General features: G+C 35.5%; 3 protein-coding genes and 1 non-coding gene across 8 annotated transcripts; 2 read left to right on the top strand and 2 right to left on the bottom strand.

Moving 5' to 3' along the window:
- Nucleotides 1–415: 415 nt before the first annotated feature.
- Nucleotides 416–5,172, top strand: LOC108204906 (mechanosensitive ion channel protein 10). Of its 3 annotated transcripts, none has more exons than XM_017374586.2 (7): nt 416–545; nt 1,287–2,759; nt 2,851–2,971; nt 3,420–3,713; nt 3,791–3,993; nt 4,157–4,428; nt 4,784–5,172. In XM_017374586.2, exons 2-6 carry the CDS (start codon nt 1,294–1,296, stop codon nt 4,404–4,406), a joined length of 2,334 nt encoding a protein of 777 aa, XP_017230075.1. In that variant the 5' UTR covers nt 416–545; nt 1,287–1,293; the 3' UTR covers nt 4,407–4,428; nt 4,784–5,172. The 3 variants fall into 3 exon arrangements, with proteins under 3 accessions (XP_017230075.1, XP_017230073.1, XP_017230072.1); XM_017374584.2 differs by lacking the exon at nt 416–545 and adding an exon at nt 972–1,093; XM_017374583.2 differs by lacking the exon at nt 416–545 and adding an exon at nt 1,055–1,093 and having other exon boundaries at nt 1,282–2,759.
- Nucleotides 5,173–5,741: 569 nt separating this feature from the next.
- LOC108210151 (uncharacterized) lies at nt 5,742–6,353 on the top strand. Its single transcript, XM_017381426.2, has one exon. The coding sequence runs from the start codon at nt 5,864–5,866 to the stop codon at nt 6,221–6,223; it is 360 nt and encodes a 119-aa protein (XP_017236915.1). The 5' UTR covers nt 5,742–5,863; the 3' UTR covers nt 6,224–6,353.
- A 1,323-nt stretch (nt 6,354–7,676) lies between these two features.
- Nucleotides 7,677–7,748, bottom strand: TRNAD-GUC (transfer RNA aspartic acid (anticodon GUC)). Its single transcript has one exon. It is a non-coding gene; the product is annotated as a tRNA-Asp (tRNA).
- Nucleotides 7,749–9,279: 1,531 nt separating this feature from the next.
- LOC108203396 (uncharacterized) lies at nt 9,280–16,900 on the bottom strand. Of its 3 annotated transcripts, none has more exons than XR_010288184.1 (13): nt 16,628–16,900; nt 16,350–16,434; nt 15,172–15,224; nt 14,956–15,097; nt 14,727–14,857; nt 14,322–14,492; nt 13,970–14,194; nt 13,771–13,811; nt 12,766–12,856; nt 12,487–12,676; nt 12,260–12,391; nt 10,486–11,254; nt 9,280–10,337 (listed from the first exon to the last, which is right to left on the bottom strand). XR_010288184.1 is itself a non-coding variant. In XM_064086041.1 (12 exons), the coding sequence occupies exons 1-12, from the start codon at nt 16,794–16,796 to the stop codon at nt 10,579–10,581; spliced, it is 2,121 nt and encodes a 706-aa protein (XP_063942111.1). In that variant the 5' UTR covers nt 16,797–16,900; the 3' UTR covers nt 10,433–10,578. The 3 variants fall into 3 exon arrangements, 1 of the variants encoding a protein (XP_063942111.1); XR_010288183.1 differs by having other exon boundaries at nt 10,200–10,337; nt 10,486–11,269; XM_064086041.1 differs by lacking the exon at nt 9,280–10,337 and having other exon boundaries at nt 10,433–11,269.
- Nucleotides 16,901–17,350: the final 450 nt, after the last annotated feature.

The raw sequence follows: 17,350 nt of genomic DNA, 5'->3' as shown, positions 1-17,350 counted from the left end.
ATGTAAAAAATTTAAAATAAGTTAAAATATATATCTAGATTTAGAATCTGAAAATTTATTATTATTTTTACATAAACGATGTGACTTATTTTAAAATTTTAAAATAAATACATATTTTAAAAATTATTTTAATAGTTTTTACATCGTTGTGTGTGTTCAGAAATAATTTCAAAATATAATACATAAACTTTGAGGAGTCACAGGGGGTAAAGTAGCTGTTAAAAACTAATATACACACTGTTACCTCTCAAACAGTTAAAGTTAACGGCATATTTGGACGGAATAGTGACTATGGGTTACAACTTGCACGGGAATGTAAAGTTCAGGGTGCATTATGTCACGTTTGATAGTTCAGGATCTTAAGTGCGTTTGGAGCAATCCTAGGGGTTACAAACTGTAATTAACTCTACTATAAATTATAATCATTACGTATAGTAAGATTTTTTGTCACGTTCTCACCTATATATCATCCTTCTATTTTATTACACTGTGTTCTTGTTCTGCTAAAAATTCCTCGGCTTCACTTCCGGAAGACTCCCTGTCCGGTAAGTATCTACCAACTTGTATTAATGAGCACTTATAATATAATTTTTGTGGAATTTATTTATGTTTTGTAATAATTTTATTAGTCGAGTCGGGTCCTGACAGATGATTAATACTACGGTTTGTCTAGTGTGTGCCCATAGGCACATGCTAAGCGCGGAAATTTTTGTATTTGGGAGATTTTGATTGGTGTGGTTGGTGTATTTGCAGGGGGGTCCACCATTATCAAGAGTAAGGAGCCAATCAAAATCTTCCAAACACAAAATTTTCCGCGCTTAGCATGTGCCCATGGGCACACCATAGAAAAACCGTTAATACTAATATATTATAACATGTTATAACATGAGCAACAGTGACAATGCTGTAATAATCGTTTATCGGGGACCGGAACCCTCAGTCTACTGACTCAACCTGAGACTGGTTCAATAATGTTTGTGTGTATATGCAGTAATATATTAATGAGTTACAATAACTAGCTTGTTGTTATTGTTTATGAACTGTTGTGTATAATACACATGTGTTATATATGAATGGACAGCTCAAGACTCAGGTGGTCCAAGATTTGATTCAGTTTTTATTTAACTAGTCTAGTGCAAATTAATGTGCATTTAAGAGGGTTGCTCTTGTTTTTTATTCTGTTTTTGTATGATATGAGGGTCTAATTAGTTACTTGATTTCCCCCCCTTAGCATAATTTGTGTTACTGTGATGATTATGGAATTGGTTTGATCTTTGTTAGGTTAGGGGTTTAATGGCTGCAAATGTTGGTAATTCGAAAACTGGGGAAATTAGTATGCTGGAGACCAAGAGAAGTGGTGATGTTGTTGTTATGGTGTCTGGACAAGAAAAAGATGTGAAGAACTCGCCCAGACAAGAAAAAGATGTGAAGAACTCGCCACGGAGGCTTTCGAGCGATTCCCATTTTGAAGGTGTGAAGTTTGTGCCAATGGGAACTCCTTCGCCTGAGAATGCTAGGTTTGCTCCGAGTCCCAATAGGCCTCCCAAAATTCCGACAAAGGAGAGCACTGCCCCGCGGAAAGCACTTGCCAGGTCAGTGTACTCAAAACCCAAGTCGAGATTTGGAGAGCAGCCTATTTCAGTTGAGTCATATATGCTTGAAGAAGATAGCAATTTTATGCAAGATTGTTTAAAATCTAGTGGTAATTCGCCTGCTAGAAATATGTCTACTCAAGCCTCGCCTAATAGTAGAGCTGCTTCAGCTCATAATTCATTTAAAGATATGAATAGAAATGTCTCTATTAATACTCCTAGGACGCCTTTGATGGCATCTCCTGGGGGTGTTATCGTGGATGAGGATGAAGAGATTTACAAGAAAGTGAGTAATCGGAATAAGCTGAAGTATAAGAAGGTGAAAATTAAGGTTTTGATAGATTGGATAGTGTTTCTAGTGATTTTGGGAAGTTTGATTTCGTGCTTGACCATTGATAAATTGGAACATACAAGGATATGGGGTTTGGAGTTGTGGAAATGGTCTTTGCTTGTAATGGTCACTTTTTCTGGTATGTTATTCACTACTTGGTTTATGCATTTTGTGGTATTGGTGATTGAGATGAACTATTTGTTCAGAAAAAAAGTGTTGTATTTCGTTCACGGCTTAAAGAAGAGTGCCCAGGTCTGTCTTTGGTGGACATTAATACTTATAACTTGGCTTTCGTTGTTCAACAATGGGGTTCATCGATCAGCTACTGCGACAAAGGTTTTGGATTATATTACGTGGACTATAGTTTCTGTGCTCATCTGCTCATTCTTGTGGCTCTTTAAGACATTGCTTCTTAAGGTGTTGGCTTCTTCTTTCCATGTAACCACATTCTTTGATAGAGTTCAAGAATCAATCTTCCATCAATATGTTCTCCAGGTCCTATCAGGGCCTCCACTGATGGCAGGAAGAGCAGACAGTGGCAGTCAATTTAGTTTCCGAAGTAAAAAGATAGGCAAGAAAGGGAAAGAAGATACCAAGAAGGCAGTAATTGACATAAACAAACTGCACCAGATAAAGCAAGAAAAAGTTTCTGCTTGGACAATGAAGATATTGGTAGATGTGATATCTAATTCAGGGTTGTCCACCATTTCCAGTTCTCTAGATGAAACTGATTATTACGGTAACAATGAACAGACTGATAAGGAGATAACTAGTGAGATGGAAGCAATTGCGGCTGCCTATCACATATACAGCAATGTTGCTCAGCCTGGTTCCATGTAAGCAGATCTGTTTCATGACAATTTCTTTCTCTACTTTCACTATTTGCAGCAGTCTTAATTTTTTCAATTATATGTGTGCAATCTCTAGGTACATTTATGAATTGGATCTGAGGAGATTCATGCTTAAGGAGGAGGTTGATCTTGTGTTTCCTCTGATAGATGTAGCTGAAATGGGACAGATAGACAAGAAAGCTTTGACGGAATGGGTGGTAATTAAAATTCCCAATTAGACATCATTTCTACTGCATTCTCAATTCATATACCTTACTACGGCTGTTAGTATGATGAAAGATTTAAAATTAGGCTTTCTAGTTGAAAAATTATGCTCAATAATGCTATATTAATACTTATTGACATCTTTTCATTTAGCATGTTAAGAAAATGGCATGCATAAGGTCCTTTTGCAGATAGGTTTTAATACCCATGTTATAGCTATTAAGTCATAGACAAAACCCGTAACCTTGAAGGAGGCTGTATTTAATCCTGTTCCTTATGCTGGAGTTGCTAATAAAAGCAAGGGATCATTATTAAATATTCTTTCTCTTCCAGTTTGTTGTATAATTATACTTAAAAAACCCTGATATACGATTTGTAATGATTATATATTAGTTATTCATGATTTAGTTCCATGTTACTGATGCAGTGTTACTGATGCAGGTGAAGGTTTATAATGGTCGAAAAGCTCTAGCACATGCATTAAATGACACCAAAACAGCTGTGAAGCAATTGAATACCCTTGTTACTGTGATCTTAATCGTTATCGTTTTTGTAGTCTGGTTACTCTTGGTGGAAATTGCAACAACCAAAGTACTCCTCTTCCTTTCATCGCAGCTTGTTGCAGCAGCCTTTTTATTTGGAAACACTTGCAAAACAATATTTGAAGCTATCATATTTGTATTTGTGATGCATCCATTTGATGTCGGTGATCGTTGTGTCATTGATGGTGTACAGGTAATTACTGCCCGACACTATCAAATGGATCTTATTGGATTAACTGATTAACTGATTATCTGTGTGCATTTTGGCAGATGATAGTTGAAGAAATGAACATTTTAACAACAGTCTTCTTAAGATATGATATGGAGAAGATATACTATCCAAATTCAGTCTTGGCTACTAAGCCCATTAGCAATTTCTACAGAAGCCCGGATATGGGAGATTCATTGGAGTTCTCTATTTGCTTCACAACCCCAGTGGAGAAGATTGGGTCTCTAAGAGAGAAGATCAAGAAGTACATTTACCTTGGTCTTAATATATTTATAAAAAAAGAATTTATTGTTTTATTTTTGCCAATTTTTAATGAGAAGTGGTACTAAAACTTGGCTTGTGTCTTAGACCAGTACTGTTCTCCATTTCCTGTCAATTGTTCTCAGTATCTCTTTAATCATGGCCAGGTATTTAGAGAGAACTCCCCAGTACTGGCATCCGAACCACAATTTGGTGGTGAAGGAGATTGAAAATGTAAACAAGATAAAGATGGCACTGTTTTTCAATCACACAATGAACTTTCAAGAATTTGGAGAGAAGAACCGGCGAAGATCTGAACTGGTCATAGAAATGAAAAAAATATTTGAAGAGCTGGGTATCAAATACAATCTACTTCCGCAGGAAGTTCAAGTTGTGAATTCAGATGCGGCCAGATGATTACTTCTCCTCTTGTGTTCAGGTGTGTGCCCATGTACCCTATATAATGTCACTTAAACTGAGCAGAATTTTATTGGCGCTTAAATTTAAGTGATCTATCAGTTATGGGGTCTCTATGATCATAACATAAAAAGCACTCTTTTTCACACAATTACAAGTACTTTCTTTCTTATTCTGGTTGTGGTGTTCATGATCTATGAGACAACCAGAGTTGACCCTATTAAATCTTATCATGGGAAAGGTGAAACCCTATAAAAGTTTCGTGGGAAAGTTACATTGTTAGTAGAAGTTTTCCCCTGTCACATGTAAATGGAAGTTGTATATGAATGTTGAGATTGGCTACATGTAACATATCTCCTGACTATTACCCTTTACAGCGTTGCAACTTGAGGCTCGTATGATTCACTTGAATGCCCTACTAGTCTACTACAGTTCTCTGAGAAGTGTTTGTTGTTTGTTGGCGCGGTGAAGATGTGAATGTTAGGTGCCACTGCCAAGCTGCATGGACTTCAACTCTGTATCTGAAAGTCTGGTCCCGATTCCTGAGGTTGTCTTACCAGGTGACTGCAAAAACCGACCTAAAAGGATTGCTTAAAGGAAGTTAGGACCTTTTGTTTAGTCAACTTGGCTAAAAGATGTAAACTTGGTTGTTTTGCCTTGTGCATTCTGTTGTCTTGGAATTCTGTAATATTGCTTCAGATCAGTTATGCTTCTTCACCTGTGTTCATTACTCTTTAAATCCTAGTATGTGCCTTTTGACTGTGCATTCTCTTTTGCCTGATTTCTAACAATTAACGCACATTCTGACATTAAATAGAATTTCTCCATGTTCTTAATTTCACTACCTTTTTGTATGAATTCTCTGCAACTTTGTATTGGAGTTTAAAATTAGATAATCAAGATATCTAATACCCATTATATGAATACTGATATACCTATATGCCAGCTTCAATTGTAGTAGAAGTATTTTTTTAAACCTAATAACTAATGTATATTAATTTGTTAGAACTTTTGGATCCACCTTTGATGAGTTGTTGGGTCCAATATGCATCAATCTACTGATGTATACTAATTTGCTACTAGTATAATCTACTAATGTGTACTGATTTTGTACTAATTTGCTACTAGTATTTTTGGGCTAACGACTAGGGAATTCGGAGGATTTAAATTTCACTAAAGACGTGATGGTGTGTGAATGTGAAAATAAAAACGTAGAAGAAGAAAACAATTTTTCTGATATGGATAACCTTATCTCACAAAGCATGATAACAGACCAACCACATGTCCACATAAGATAGAAAAATGACAAATCAGCAGAAAAAAACTCCAAACTTCCACCTCTCATTTCTATTCAAACTCTATCTACCTAATATCTAACCTTCCTCTCAACCAAGCAACCAGAACTCACAAACACAACCAAACCAACAAAGCACAAGCTCTAGCAATCAACCAAAAAGATGGCTTCTGTTTCAATGGCAATGCCACTAACAACTGCAAGCCACAAGACCCTTCAAGCACCAGCTTCTGGTCCCTTCTTGAACCCACTAAAACTGTCCAAAAAGACTGTGTCTGTCACCTCAAACTCCAAAGCTAAGCTTCAAGTCCAAGCTTCTCTCAAGGAGCAGGCAATCACAGGGCTAACTGCAGCAGCATTGACAGCTTCAATGGTGATGCCAGAGGCTGCTTCAGCTGCTTCCACTCTCACCCCTTCTCTCAATAACTTCTTGCTCAGCATTGGTGCAGGTGGTGTGGTGCTCCTTGCCATTCTTGGAGCTATTATTGGTGTCTCCAACTTTGATCCTGTCAAGAGGGCTTGATCTGCAGTTATGTCTTGTGTGAAATTTTATCTCATATCGTAGTACTTCTTATAGATGATTATCTAAAACTACTCTATTGTGTTAACTACATGTGTGATCTATAAAACTTCTAAATGTTTTAATTCTCAAATTAGTTTGTTGATGACCAACTCTGCCAAAATCTTAAGGTGTTACCCTTAGAAATCACTAGATTGGATCATGTATAGTTAAGCAAATATGATCAGGTTACATGGTAAAGTTTCAGAATTCATATTAGATTTTATCTAAAAGTATCAAACAATCTAGAAGTAGAAGAGGCCTGAGCAATCAAGACCACTAAAGTCTGCAGCCCAAGATAAAACACAAACACTTGCTAGTTGCTACCATTGTTCTATATACATTATGCATGGTTCAAGAACCGTACAGACGACACGGTACATTGAACTAGCTTTTTGTCCATAAATCCTAGTTTCTTCGTCCTGTGCATCAGCTGTCCGAAGAACAAACTCCTGATCTTCATTTGCAATACGCCACTCCTTGAACAGGGATGTGTCTTGCATTCCCCTCCATGTAGACATGAGTTTCGTTCTTCAGCCTGTGATAGATAAACATTTAAACACAAACACCGCTACCATTTCAAAATATTGTTCCCTCAGTCATGACAGATACATTAAAAATATGAGCATAGTCGAAGCTGAGGTTAGGGAAGTGGTCTTATTCAGGACGGTGGATGAATAGAGTAAAGCACCATCTAAGTAGCTTAGTCCCCGGATTCTTCAATTTTCTTTTGCATATCTGCGGCATCATTGCATGATGAGTTGATGACTGATCATCTTACATCTACCTCAAACTGTCATAAAATTGCATAACATGTGTTCAGAATCTTCAGATATTGTTTATTAATCGATCCTTGGTCAGAAACTTCTTCAGTACTTGCCACAGTATGTATTGTTAGTAAACATTTAGCAAACTGTACAAAGGGGACAATCTAATCAGCTAGTGAAACTCTCAAGAACCTTGTTTTCAAAATCGGTTTGGCTAGTGTGTGCCCATGGGCACATGCTAAGCACTAACATTAATAAAAATGGAGGGTTTTGATTGGTGTGGTTGTTGTAACTGCAGGGGGGTCAATAAAAACCCTCCAATTTTATAAATTTTGGTGCTTAATGTGTGCCCATGGGCACACCATAGAAAAACCGTTTCAAAATTAGTAAATGCTTTACTGATTTACAAGACCAACAGGGGCTCAGAAAAGTTAATGTTTTACTGGGTAGAAGAGATGTCAGAGATGTGTCTAGACTTCGATTTCAAAGTTGCTGGTAGAGTGATAGTTTTCGAAAGAAAAACTTTAGAAAACTTTTGATTTGAATCAAAGAAACACAATCAGCAATAATCTGGAACCAACAATGAGCAAGTAATCTGGTATTAAACGGCAATATAGACCATAGGGAAAAAGGTAAAATAAGCAAAAAAGCGCCGCTGCCGGGGATCGAACCCGGGTCACCCGCGTGACAGGCGGGAATACTTACCACTATACTACAACGACTTGATGTTCATTTTTGCGTTACAGTGGATTAAACAATAAGGAGTATTGAAGATTGTGGTGCATATTAATCAAACTATTACAATACGAAGAAATTAAACTACATATTCTATCAACCTTTTAACTCATCAGAGTACAAACTCAGGTAGAAGTCAATGCATATTCTGAAAGAAAATGTTTACGATAGAAATAAATCATATTTATCAATATATCTGATTTATATAATTGATAAATTTTAAATTTTCTTTATCAATTAAATTTGGTGTGTATTATTTATATTTTTCGAGTACCCCATGGGGCTTTTGTGAACATCTTATAGTAAAACCTCTCTAAAATAATTCTTGAAAATGGAAAATTTCATTTATATCGATCATGTGAGTATTAATTTAGAGAGGTTCTGCTATATAAGTTTTGCAAGTTCGTGTCTTACATTATTATTTGAACACACACCAATATCTGATCACGAGCCCGTTTGTTTTCGAATTTAAAGTAATTTTTACTTTTAAATTATAAGAATAGTTATTTGTATAATAAACTACTAAATATCTATATATAATTAAAATTCGAACATTAAAGAAAGAAAACTTTTAACAAAGTAAAACTTAATATCAGCAATCACATTTATAATTTTTTATTTATATTTAAAACTTTGTCAGAAAATGAGACAACTTTTACGAAACGAAATATATTATCATCCGAATTACCATATAATAACATATAATGTTTGATACCATTGCAGAGTGATAAAAAAGCATATAAATGTCGTTGCCGGGAATCGAACCCGGATTGTCCGCAGTGCACGAATACTTATCATCACTATACTTCAACGACTTGGTCCTCAATATAATTTAACATCGAGGCAGGGGAATTTCTGTCTGTATAACTTGTATTTTTGGGCAAATGATGAGGTTCCGGCAAAATTTATTTTCATTCATAAAATCCTAAATCATATAAGTTTTATAAGGTTTTAACAACCTGTGTACATGTTTAAGTCTGCCTCCGAGGTTGAACAGCCACCAAAAAACATAAAAGGATCTTGCACAAAAAATATCCACTAATATTAAAGAGTGTTGGAACTCAAAAAACTATTTAATCGGGATTTTATTAATTCCTCATTTGTCAAGAAATTCTAGAGGTGACATTATTGGCATGAAATATAATATAAATATGTAGATTTAAGTTGCCTCATACATGCTTATACAGTTAAAAGTTAAAACACACATAATAGACAAGATATATATAAGATAGATGCAGGCAATGCTTTTGAAATACTAAATTCTAACGGAATACCGACCTCTGTTACTTCCAACTTGAAACATTGTAATCATTTTTTTTTGGTTCTGATCATTTGCAGATATTTTTTTTTTGTCCCAGAGACAAAAGAGGATAAACCCATCACTGGGTTATGCAATTGTGCTCATCATTTACAGATATTTAAGTACTCTACATATAAGTAATATGTGCTACACATAAGTCTTGCAATTAACAATATGATACATATTTCTAGCTTTTTAGTTTTAGTTTTTTTTTTTTTACATAATTACTAAATGTTCAGGTCAAACACCATATTATATTGTTTTTCTGGCTATAAAAAAAAGCCCAAATTTTGTATAATCAAGGGAAATCAATACCTTTTCCTCAGAATGGTCTGATCTCTGAAAGTGGCAATCAGAAAGTCAAATTTGATCCCTGTCTTTCTGGCTACTTGAGCAAGAAAAATTGTCATTCAATGGTTTCCTCAGGCAAATAAACCCATTTAAATTCTATATTATATAACTATTTAGATGCAAGAACTGAATATTTAGAGTAATAGAATGGTTTGTTTGGAAACTTGGATTTCATTTGAAATCCTGGATTTGATCAAATGACATGTTTGGATGCACAAAAAAACATAGATTTGAATTTCATTTGAAATCCAGGACACTCAAATACTAGTATAAAGATGAGAATTTGATGAAATGAGACATCAAATCATGTCATTTAAAATCCAAAATTTGAAATGAAATACGTTCCCAAACGCAATCTAAAAGTAATGCAAACGACTACCACCGTGTTAGTGAGACTGAAAACAGAACGAAAATGAATTTAATCCAGGGAAAAAACAGACTGCAGTCTTCTTGCAGCTTCTGTTTGTTCATAAGAAGACGTTATATGGTAGTTGATTACTTATAGAGCACAATCCAACGGTTTCAAAATATGATGGTGATTTGTTTTCCATTTGTAAATTGGGTTTGGATCCCACCATCCCTGTTCCCCTTTGCTCCCTCCATAGAACTATTGGATAAGAAATATGGAGAAGACCACTTAAATTCATTTTCCTGTTTTCTTCGTTTCAAATCTCACGCACACGGTGAGGTAGCAGCAGTTTTCAAGTAGAGTACATACCTTAAACAGCTACAGTATCTTCATGGAAAAGGATGGTTGAACAGCAGGTGAACGTCAAAATCCTACCTTTCTACAGCCACTTATCTGGCAAAAACATTTCTAACTAGCTTCCGCACCTCAAGTTAAATATGTGAAAAGGGTTAGTTGGCACAAATTAACAACAGTTAATTCTGATGTTACTGTCCAAAGATCCACCACTCTAAAGATCTGTATTCAACAAAGCCAACAAAAGGTTGCAAATTAGATCCTAGCATGTCTGCTTATGTTGATCTAGTAAGTTGTATCGGCCATTTTAACCTAAATGTCAAAAGTTTAAACTAAGATTTTTAAGTATACCCAAACTGATACAAGATACCTGACTGTATTGAACAGGTACCACATGGCATATATATGTTACTTCATTTACACATTCACCTTCAAGCCATGCATTTTTTAATATCTTATCCTTTTAGTAAACTCTTTTCCGCTTCAGTTGATAATTGTCCTTTCCAGAGTCCTCATCCCGCCTGACCATTTTGGACCTACAAAATAATTCATCTCGAGTGTATTTAGTGCCTTCTCTAGCATGTTTGGAACTTCTAATGTGAACTCCCTCTCTCCGCCGCTTTTCCCAATCGCCAGAAAAACTTGATTCTTCACCAGAGCCAAACGAGCAGGCATGCTTCTTACTAAAACCTTTTTCATCAGAGTAAACCCTTCTTTTATCTTTCTGGCCATCACAACCCTCGTTCCAATTAGAATCACTGCCAAAATGCCCCCTTCGCTCATAATGGTTCCTGGTGATTTTATGATGACGATGTTTATGCCTTTCATCAACATATCTATCAGGGCTGTTGGACATATCTTCCGCGCCAGAATTTGATCTCTCCCTGTGATATGCTTTCCTATCTCCTGTTCTAGTTAATGACCGAGAGTTCTTCCCATGTCGATCATGCCGAGAGTGTGCTTTACAATCAAAATCTCCGGCATGAAGATCATCACCACGCGATCTTCGAGGTTTTTTCTCCCCCGAGTAGCTCCCACTGTTTTTCCTCTCTTTATGAAATAAGTATTCTTCTGAACTTTTTGGCAGATTATGGCGATTCGTCTGTATGCCGGCACCATCATCATCACTGGGCTGTTTTCTGGAAAGCAGAACTCTATCAAAAATCCAGAATGAAAAGAAGAATATACACAAGATAATTAAAGCTAACCAAGTTAACATATATGTTAGTTAATCATTAAAAATTCATAGAAGGATGAAATATGTGTATAACAAATGTACAATAGACTACAACTAATCATAATAAGAATATTTTAGAGCATTTTACTCCAAGCTTATAATTTTATGAAGATTAAAAGCCTCCCATCCTAAATCTCAGCAACTAAAACAGGTATATATACTTCTCCATAAATTTAATATGTAAGCATCTCAACACAATGATTTAGAGATATGGGGAATTTTCATTTTTCTTATCAACTTCTTTCCAAGTAATTTCCATAATTGTATAAAGGGGAATGGATATAGTCACAATTTCGTGTTTGACAATTGATATCGTAACAGATACTTTGGTATCTTTAACAATTATATAGGCATAAATAAACAGTTATCTTTCTGAAACTCAATTTTGATAAAGTCTTATCTCCCTTGAGACCCCATGCATGTCGAAACGGAGAACAGTAAAAGAAACATGAGTTTTTGATATATTAAATATTGTTTTTTTTAACTAAAAAATATATAACATGCCATCATGTTATTGAAAACTTTTTACATATGGCGATTTATGTCCAACTTGAAGGTTGAGTTTGACAACCTGTTTAATTACACAACTAAATTGCAGACAGATTAGATATTATTAACATATATGTGGAAACAAATTGCGTGCACTGCAAAGGCATATTCTGTGCATTATTAGTCATAACGATGGTGAGTAGTGCTTGCTTGTTTCACAGTAAGCTCGGTGAAGCTATCAGAAGAATGGATCAGAAATAACATTTATCTGGTGGTAATTACAACTGACCACCACACCCAAAAAGCAACATTTATGTACACTATCAGGAAAGAGAAGCGATTGGATTTACTTTATTTTTGGAAACTACAAAAATGGACTTCAAGTCAATATATTGCTTCATGTAGAGTAATAAGTTACCTCATCATGTATTCCTTTGACCGGTTCCCTCTGATGTCGCAACTCTCAATTTTCAAAAAATCTTCATGCCTAAAGGGATATTCTGTTCTGTTTCCTGCTAGGGGTGCCATACCAGCCATACTTTGAAAGCCACTGAAAGATGTTTCAAGTATCAATCTAAATGCACTCGGTGAGAAAAAGGGTTTTCCATTCAGAAAGCACACAGCACATAAATATAGCAACTTTACCTATGGGCAGTTATAGCTGCCATGTATGGAGAAACACCAACAGGTGAGACCGGAAACATAGACGAATTATAGGGCATCATTCCATGATTTGCATATAAATTAGTAAAAGGCCTCATAGGACCATATGCAGTGTTGTTCCAATATGGTGCTGCAAAAGTTGGTCTCGCCCCCACTGAATACATAGAATTACCTAGCATTTGAACAAAAGTAAGTTGCAGCAAGCTTAAAATTATAATCTATTAATCTGTGAACAAAAAAATAGGAGGTGCAGTATATTACCTGTCTGTAGCCAAGGATGTGGACCATTGACAAAGGGACATTCTTTTATAAGATGGTTAGGAGCGTCACACATGTAACATGTACGGTCCGCCTGATCTCCGATAAATTATTTGGGTGAGAAAGAGATACATAATGTGCAAAATTAAAATCAAATTACGTTCCAGCTTGTTGAGGTTCACGATATTAGCATCAGTGATTCAGGCAGTTTGTTGCTAAACAAATTATTACAGAATACACCTATTGCTCTCTAGGTTCAAAGCTATACGTAAAGACGGTTATATCTTATATGACTCGACTGATTTGAGCTTAGTGTCAGATTGCATACTGTTTGCTGACTGGAAAAAGACCTCTACATAGGAGACAGCAAACACACTTCTTCCATTCTATTGGCCAGGTATTATTATACTGTTTCTTATTTGATGAATTTTCTCTTTAAAAAAATTGCGCTTTCATCAGATAAATAAATTTACATCAAGATACGTACATACCCTAAAAGATCTACATTGATAGTTCAATTAACTAAAGTTATATTTTCATTTTTGTATCAAACAACATTTGGTTTTTAAGACAAGGGGAAAAAGAGTTAATGGCTTTACAATGCCCATAACATAAAAATTAAATTTGAGATGATTATAAATAGAATGTAGCAGAATTGTTGTGAAGCATATATCTGGAGACAAAAAAATTGTGCCTAGCTATAAAAGTGTAAGAATATTTTTAACTAGATATATTCATGTCTAGAAAGTCATATTATTTCCGTAAAAGGTTTACTTTTTTACTTCAATGAACGCTTACAATCAAATCAAGGAGGGGGTATCAAAATTGTAAGGATATACGATCATGTGGCAACAGTGTTAAGAGAACCAAGAACCAGTATTTCATCATCTAACTAGCACAATAAGCCAGGAGCTGCCAGCATATTTGTTATAAATTCTACTTCTCTCAATAAATTAGTCAAAACTCAAAAGTGTTATAAGATGGTAGAATTGTAGTCCTGGTACATACCTTTCTGTATCTAGCAGTAGTTGAAACTTTTCTGTTTTCACCTGCATTAATAAAATGACCAACAGCATGTCAACAACACTCACATGCACTGACCATATGTGTTTGCATGGAAAACAGGAAAAGTATAGCACTATAGCAGCTAAACTATGCCACCAAATATAGTTCTAGAAGGACAAAATATGCCATACTGAATCCATACCTTTCTCTCGCCCATGATTTTGATGCAAATTGAAGGGATGATTCTCTCCTTGGCAATCAGCAAGACCTGGATGATATCCGGTTTTCAATTCACCATGATAAGATTCTCCCAGTAAGCGGTTTGATCCTTTCTCAGTAGCAGAAGCGTAAAGAACATTTGTTTGCCTCTTCTGATAGATAGTCAGAGCACTAGAGAGACCGTTAGCCTGGATACCAGATTCTTCATCTGCATTTATTTGTGTTAAAGCCACTTAAAAGGTTATGCACTAGTTGAGAGTATGAACCGCCATCATCTCTCTGCCAGCTTAACGGATGAAGAAAAATGAGAAATTCGCTAGTAATAAGTTCTCTACCTGGGGCATATCTCCGCAATGCAGTTTCTGAGATAGAACATTGAATTTGAGATTCAAGAAGTTGCATAATTGCTAGCCTCAGTGACACATTCGGCAGTAAATCCTCTGCCTTAAATTTGTCAGAAGAACATTTAGGGCACTTTGACTTTTCATTGAGGACTCCACAAATACCTGCACAATCATTGAGAGCAAAAAGCAAAAACAAATAATGATGATTCTTATTCTTGAAAGTATAAAAAATCTATAAAATATAACTCAATAAATGTAGCACGATAAAAAATTAAGTTGGCAATTGTGCTATCATGTGAAGAGTCCATTATCTCTCTGCAGTTCAGAACACATGCGAAGCCCTTAATGGGGAGCTCCAACTCGCAGAAAGAAGACAGATTAATAAAGGCAACTCACATCTTTCACAAAAGCTGCGCTGGCAGCAACGTGTCATCACAGCCTCCTTTAGAACCTTCGTGCAAATGGGGCATCTAAATTCTGGTATTAAGGAAGGATTTTTCTCTGCTAAATCATAGGGGTCGATCGCTCTGCAAATTTATTTTTTCAGAAGAAGAAAAAACATGTCAGAATGCTTATACATGATAAGCATAAGAAGGATAAGAGAATGAAAAGGATGAGCTTTTACTTTCCCAGCTTCTCATTCTCTTGGACTTCTGGTTCCAGCTTTACATTCTCTTGGATTTCTGGCTCCAGCTTTACATGCTCTTGGACTTCTGGTTCAAGCTTTTCTGGTGGTAATTTCCCTTTGGTGCCATTATGATCAGGACCTGTATTGATATTGCAGCATGGTAAGTTTTAGCACAAGAAGAGTGACTAAAGAATCACATTGCATAATCCTTACCTTTGGGAATAACCTCAACAAGGTCATTTGTTTGAAGATTTTGGCCTCCTAACCTGGACAAAAGTCATCCAATCAATCCAGTTAGCTTTCACTAATAGCTAGTTAAAAAAGAAGGTCATGTGTCTGATCCAAGCATATATAAATATAACTATATAATGGAATGACATGATAAGATACTTGTCGATTCAAGAACATACAAATGCGCTACTATAATCAACCGGAACAACCGCAATTGCATCAAGTTGCAGAACCCATACGTAGAAATGCAAAGGGTCAGAAGGGTTTAATCATTAGGACTCCACATGATTATTGCTCTAATATAAATAATATTTGGCCTTTACTTAAATGAAGCACAAAACAATATGGGCAGGTGCCGTTTTTTGCAATGGTGGGGGGGGTAGTGTGGCGCGCCTTGCGCCTAGGAATGGCTTTAATAACGCTGGTCTCGATATTTAAAAATGTCAATAATTTAAAAACGTATATAGTCAAATTAGAATGTAATGTAAAACAATGGAAGTATATAATGCAATTAAAATAACAAGGACCATTTCAGTAAAGCACGTTGGATAAGTAAGGAAACCGTAAACAAGAGAATAAGGGAAAAAATCATAGAGTCTGGTATATTTGTAAATTAGCCAACAAACGATATTAAATATAGACAATATTATGATAAACATCTTTTCCTGACAAAAAACATTCCAACTAAACCAGCAAAAATAGATTATGTAAATAGAAAATACGTTCTCGGAGCAAGATGATACTTAAACTTGTCCCGAAAAATGAAAACTTTCAATTGATTTGCACATGCTCACGTACACATGCAATGCAAACATACAAAATTCCAACACAATGATTATATTACCAGATCATAATCCAAATGCTGACGTGCACATATAAAACTTGATTTAATCTTACGCTGTATTAGGTCAAACTTCGTGACGTAGAAAAAGCATGCAAGAATTACAAACCTAGAGTAAACCTAATCGAGAATACATTGATACGTCATCAAAATCAAAAAACTGTGCCTCGACTCTCTGTTTCATTTTTCATTAGAAACATAACAATTAATCAACCAACTTAAGAACAAGAGAATTAATCTCACAGATAAGAAAATGATCACAAAATGTTAACACGGACTGCTAATTATTAAACGGTAATAGGATTTCCGAGACACTTACAAAGCTGGAGACACTGATTCAGCAGGAACTCTCTTGATGATGACACTCGAATTGCTTGGAATTTGATAGTTTTCGTCGCCATACTCTGAATTCAATCAAATTAAGCCAAATCAAAAACAAGCCATTAGTAATCACAATCTCTCTCTCTCTCCCCCCCTCTCCCTCTCTCTCTCTCTCTCTCTTCCACACACATTTAATAACATATAACATCAGATTAACACAAAACACAGCAAAATCACAAGCAAATCGCAAACATATACACATATATAAATGCATACCTTGGCCGGTGAGATGATCAGAGAACACGAGATCGAATCCCTGGCACAAATTGAGATTTTTCTGAGCGATGATCTTCGACTTCAGCTCTCCGACTGAGATCGCCGGCCGCTCGCCGATATCAACCGCGTCGAAGCTCACGGCGCTTCGGAACTTAAATCGTATCGACATGATTAACTCACTGAGTCAGCTCGGCGAATTTAACTCGTTTTTGTGTGTCTGTATTGTTGTGTGTATATACAGAGTTATACATACATGTACAGAGAAAAGAGAAACAGATTTTGGGGTTTTATTAAAAGAGTCAATGACGCGAATGGCCCTCTATATTTATACGGTCTCGCGATTTCATAAAATATTTATATATTTTTCGAAATTAATTTCTAGATTCTTCATTTTGAGGCTCCTCGTTTACTCGTTTTCAGATACAGTACAATTTTTTTGCACATTTTGAAACTTTTGAAGATATATTATTGTTAACAATTTAATAAAACAAAGATCATTTAACTTTTGAGTTCTTATTATATGTAAAAAACTTGTTGAATATGATATTAAAAGTAAAATACATTGGTATTTGGATTATGTGACATGAAAAAGATGTACTTTCTAAGCATGGGATGAATGTTTAGCACAATGGCTATGGTCATATTTGATTTATATTATTTTATGTAAATAAACTATATATTTTCAAAAATAGAATATATCTACATATTGGTTATTTAAATCTC

Source organism: Daucus carota, chromosome 1 (genome assembly GCF_001625215.2).
Source record: "Daucus carota subsp. sativus chromosome 1, DH1 v3.0, whole genome shotgun sequence".
NCBI lineage: Eukaryota > Viridiplantae > Streptophyta > Magnoliopsida > Apiales > Apiaceae > Daucus > Daucus carota.
Note: the sequence above shows the minus strand (reverse complement) of the source record. Positions and strands in the feature narration are given on the sequence as shown.

Bases quoted from the DNA above. Each gene is read 5' to 3' on its own strand.
- LOC108204906 (XM_017374583.2), top strand. From the start codon at position 1,070: ATGAATGGACAGCTCAAGACTCAG. The intron at 2,972-3,419 runs GTAATTAAAATT...TTACTGATGCAG, and splicing joins AAGCTTTGACGGAATGGGTG to GTGAAGGTTTATAATGGTCG. The intron at 3,994-4,156 runs GTACATTTACCT...AATCATGGCCAG, and splicing joins CTAAGAGAGAAGATCAAGAA to GTATTTAGAGAGAACTCCCC.
- LOC108210151 (XM_017381426.2), top strand. From the start codon at position 5,864: ATGGCTTCTGTTTCAATGGCAATGCCACTAACAACTGCAAGCCACAAG.
- LOC108203396 (XM_064086041.1), bottom strand. From the start codon at position 16,796: ATGTCGATACGATTTAAGTTCCGAAGCGCCGTGAGCTTCGACGCGGTT. The intron at 14,858-14,955 runs GTAAAAGCTCAT...ATAAATTTGCAG, and splicing joins GAGAATGAGAAGCTGGGAAA to AGCGATCGACCCCTATGATT. The intron at 12,677-12,765 runs GTAATATACTGC...TTCAAATGCTAG, and splicing joins ACATCCTTGGCTACAGACAG to GTAATTCTATGTATTCAGTG.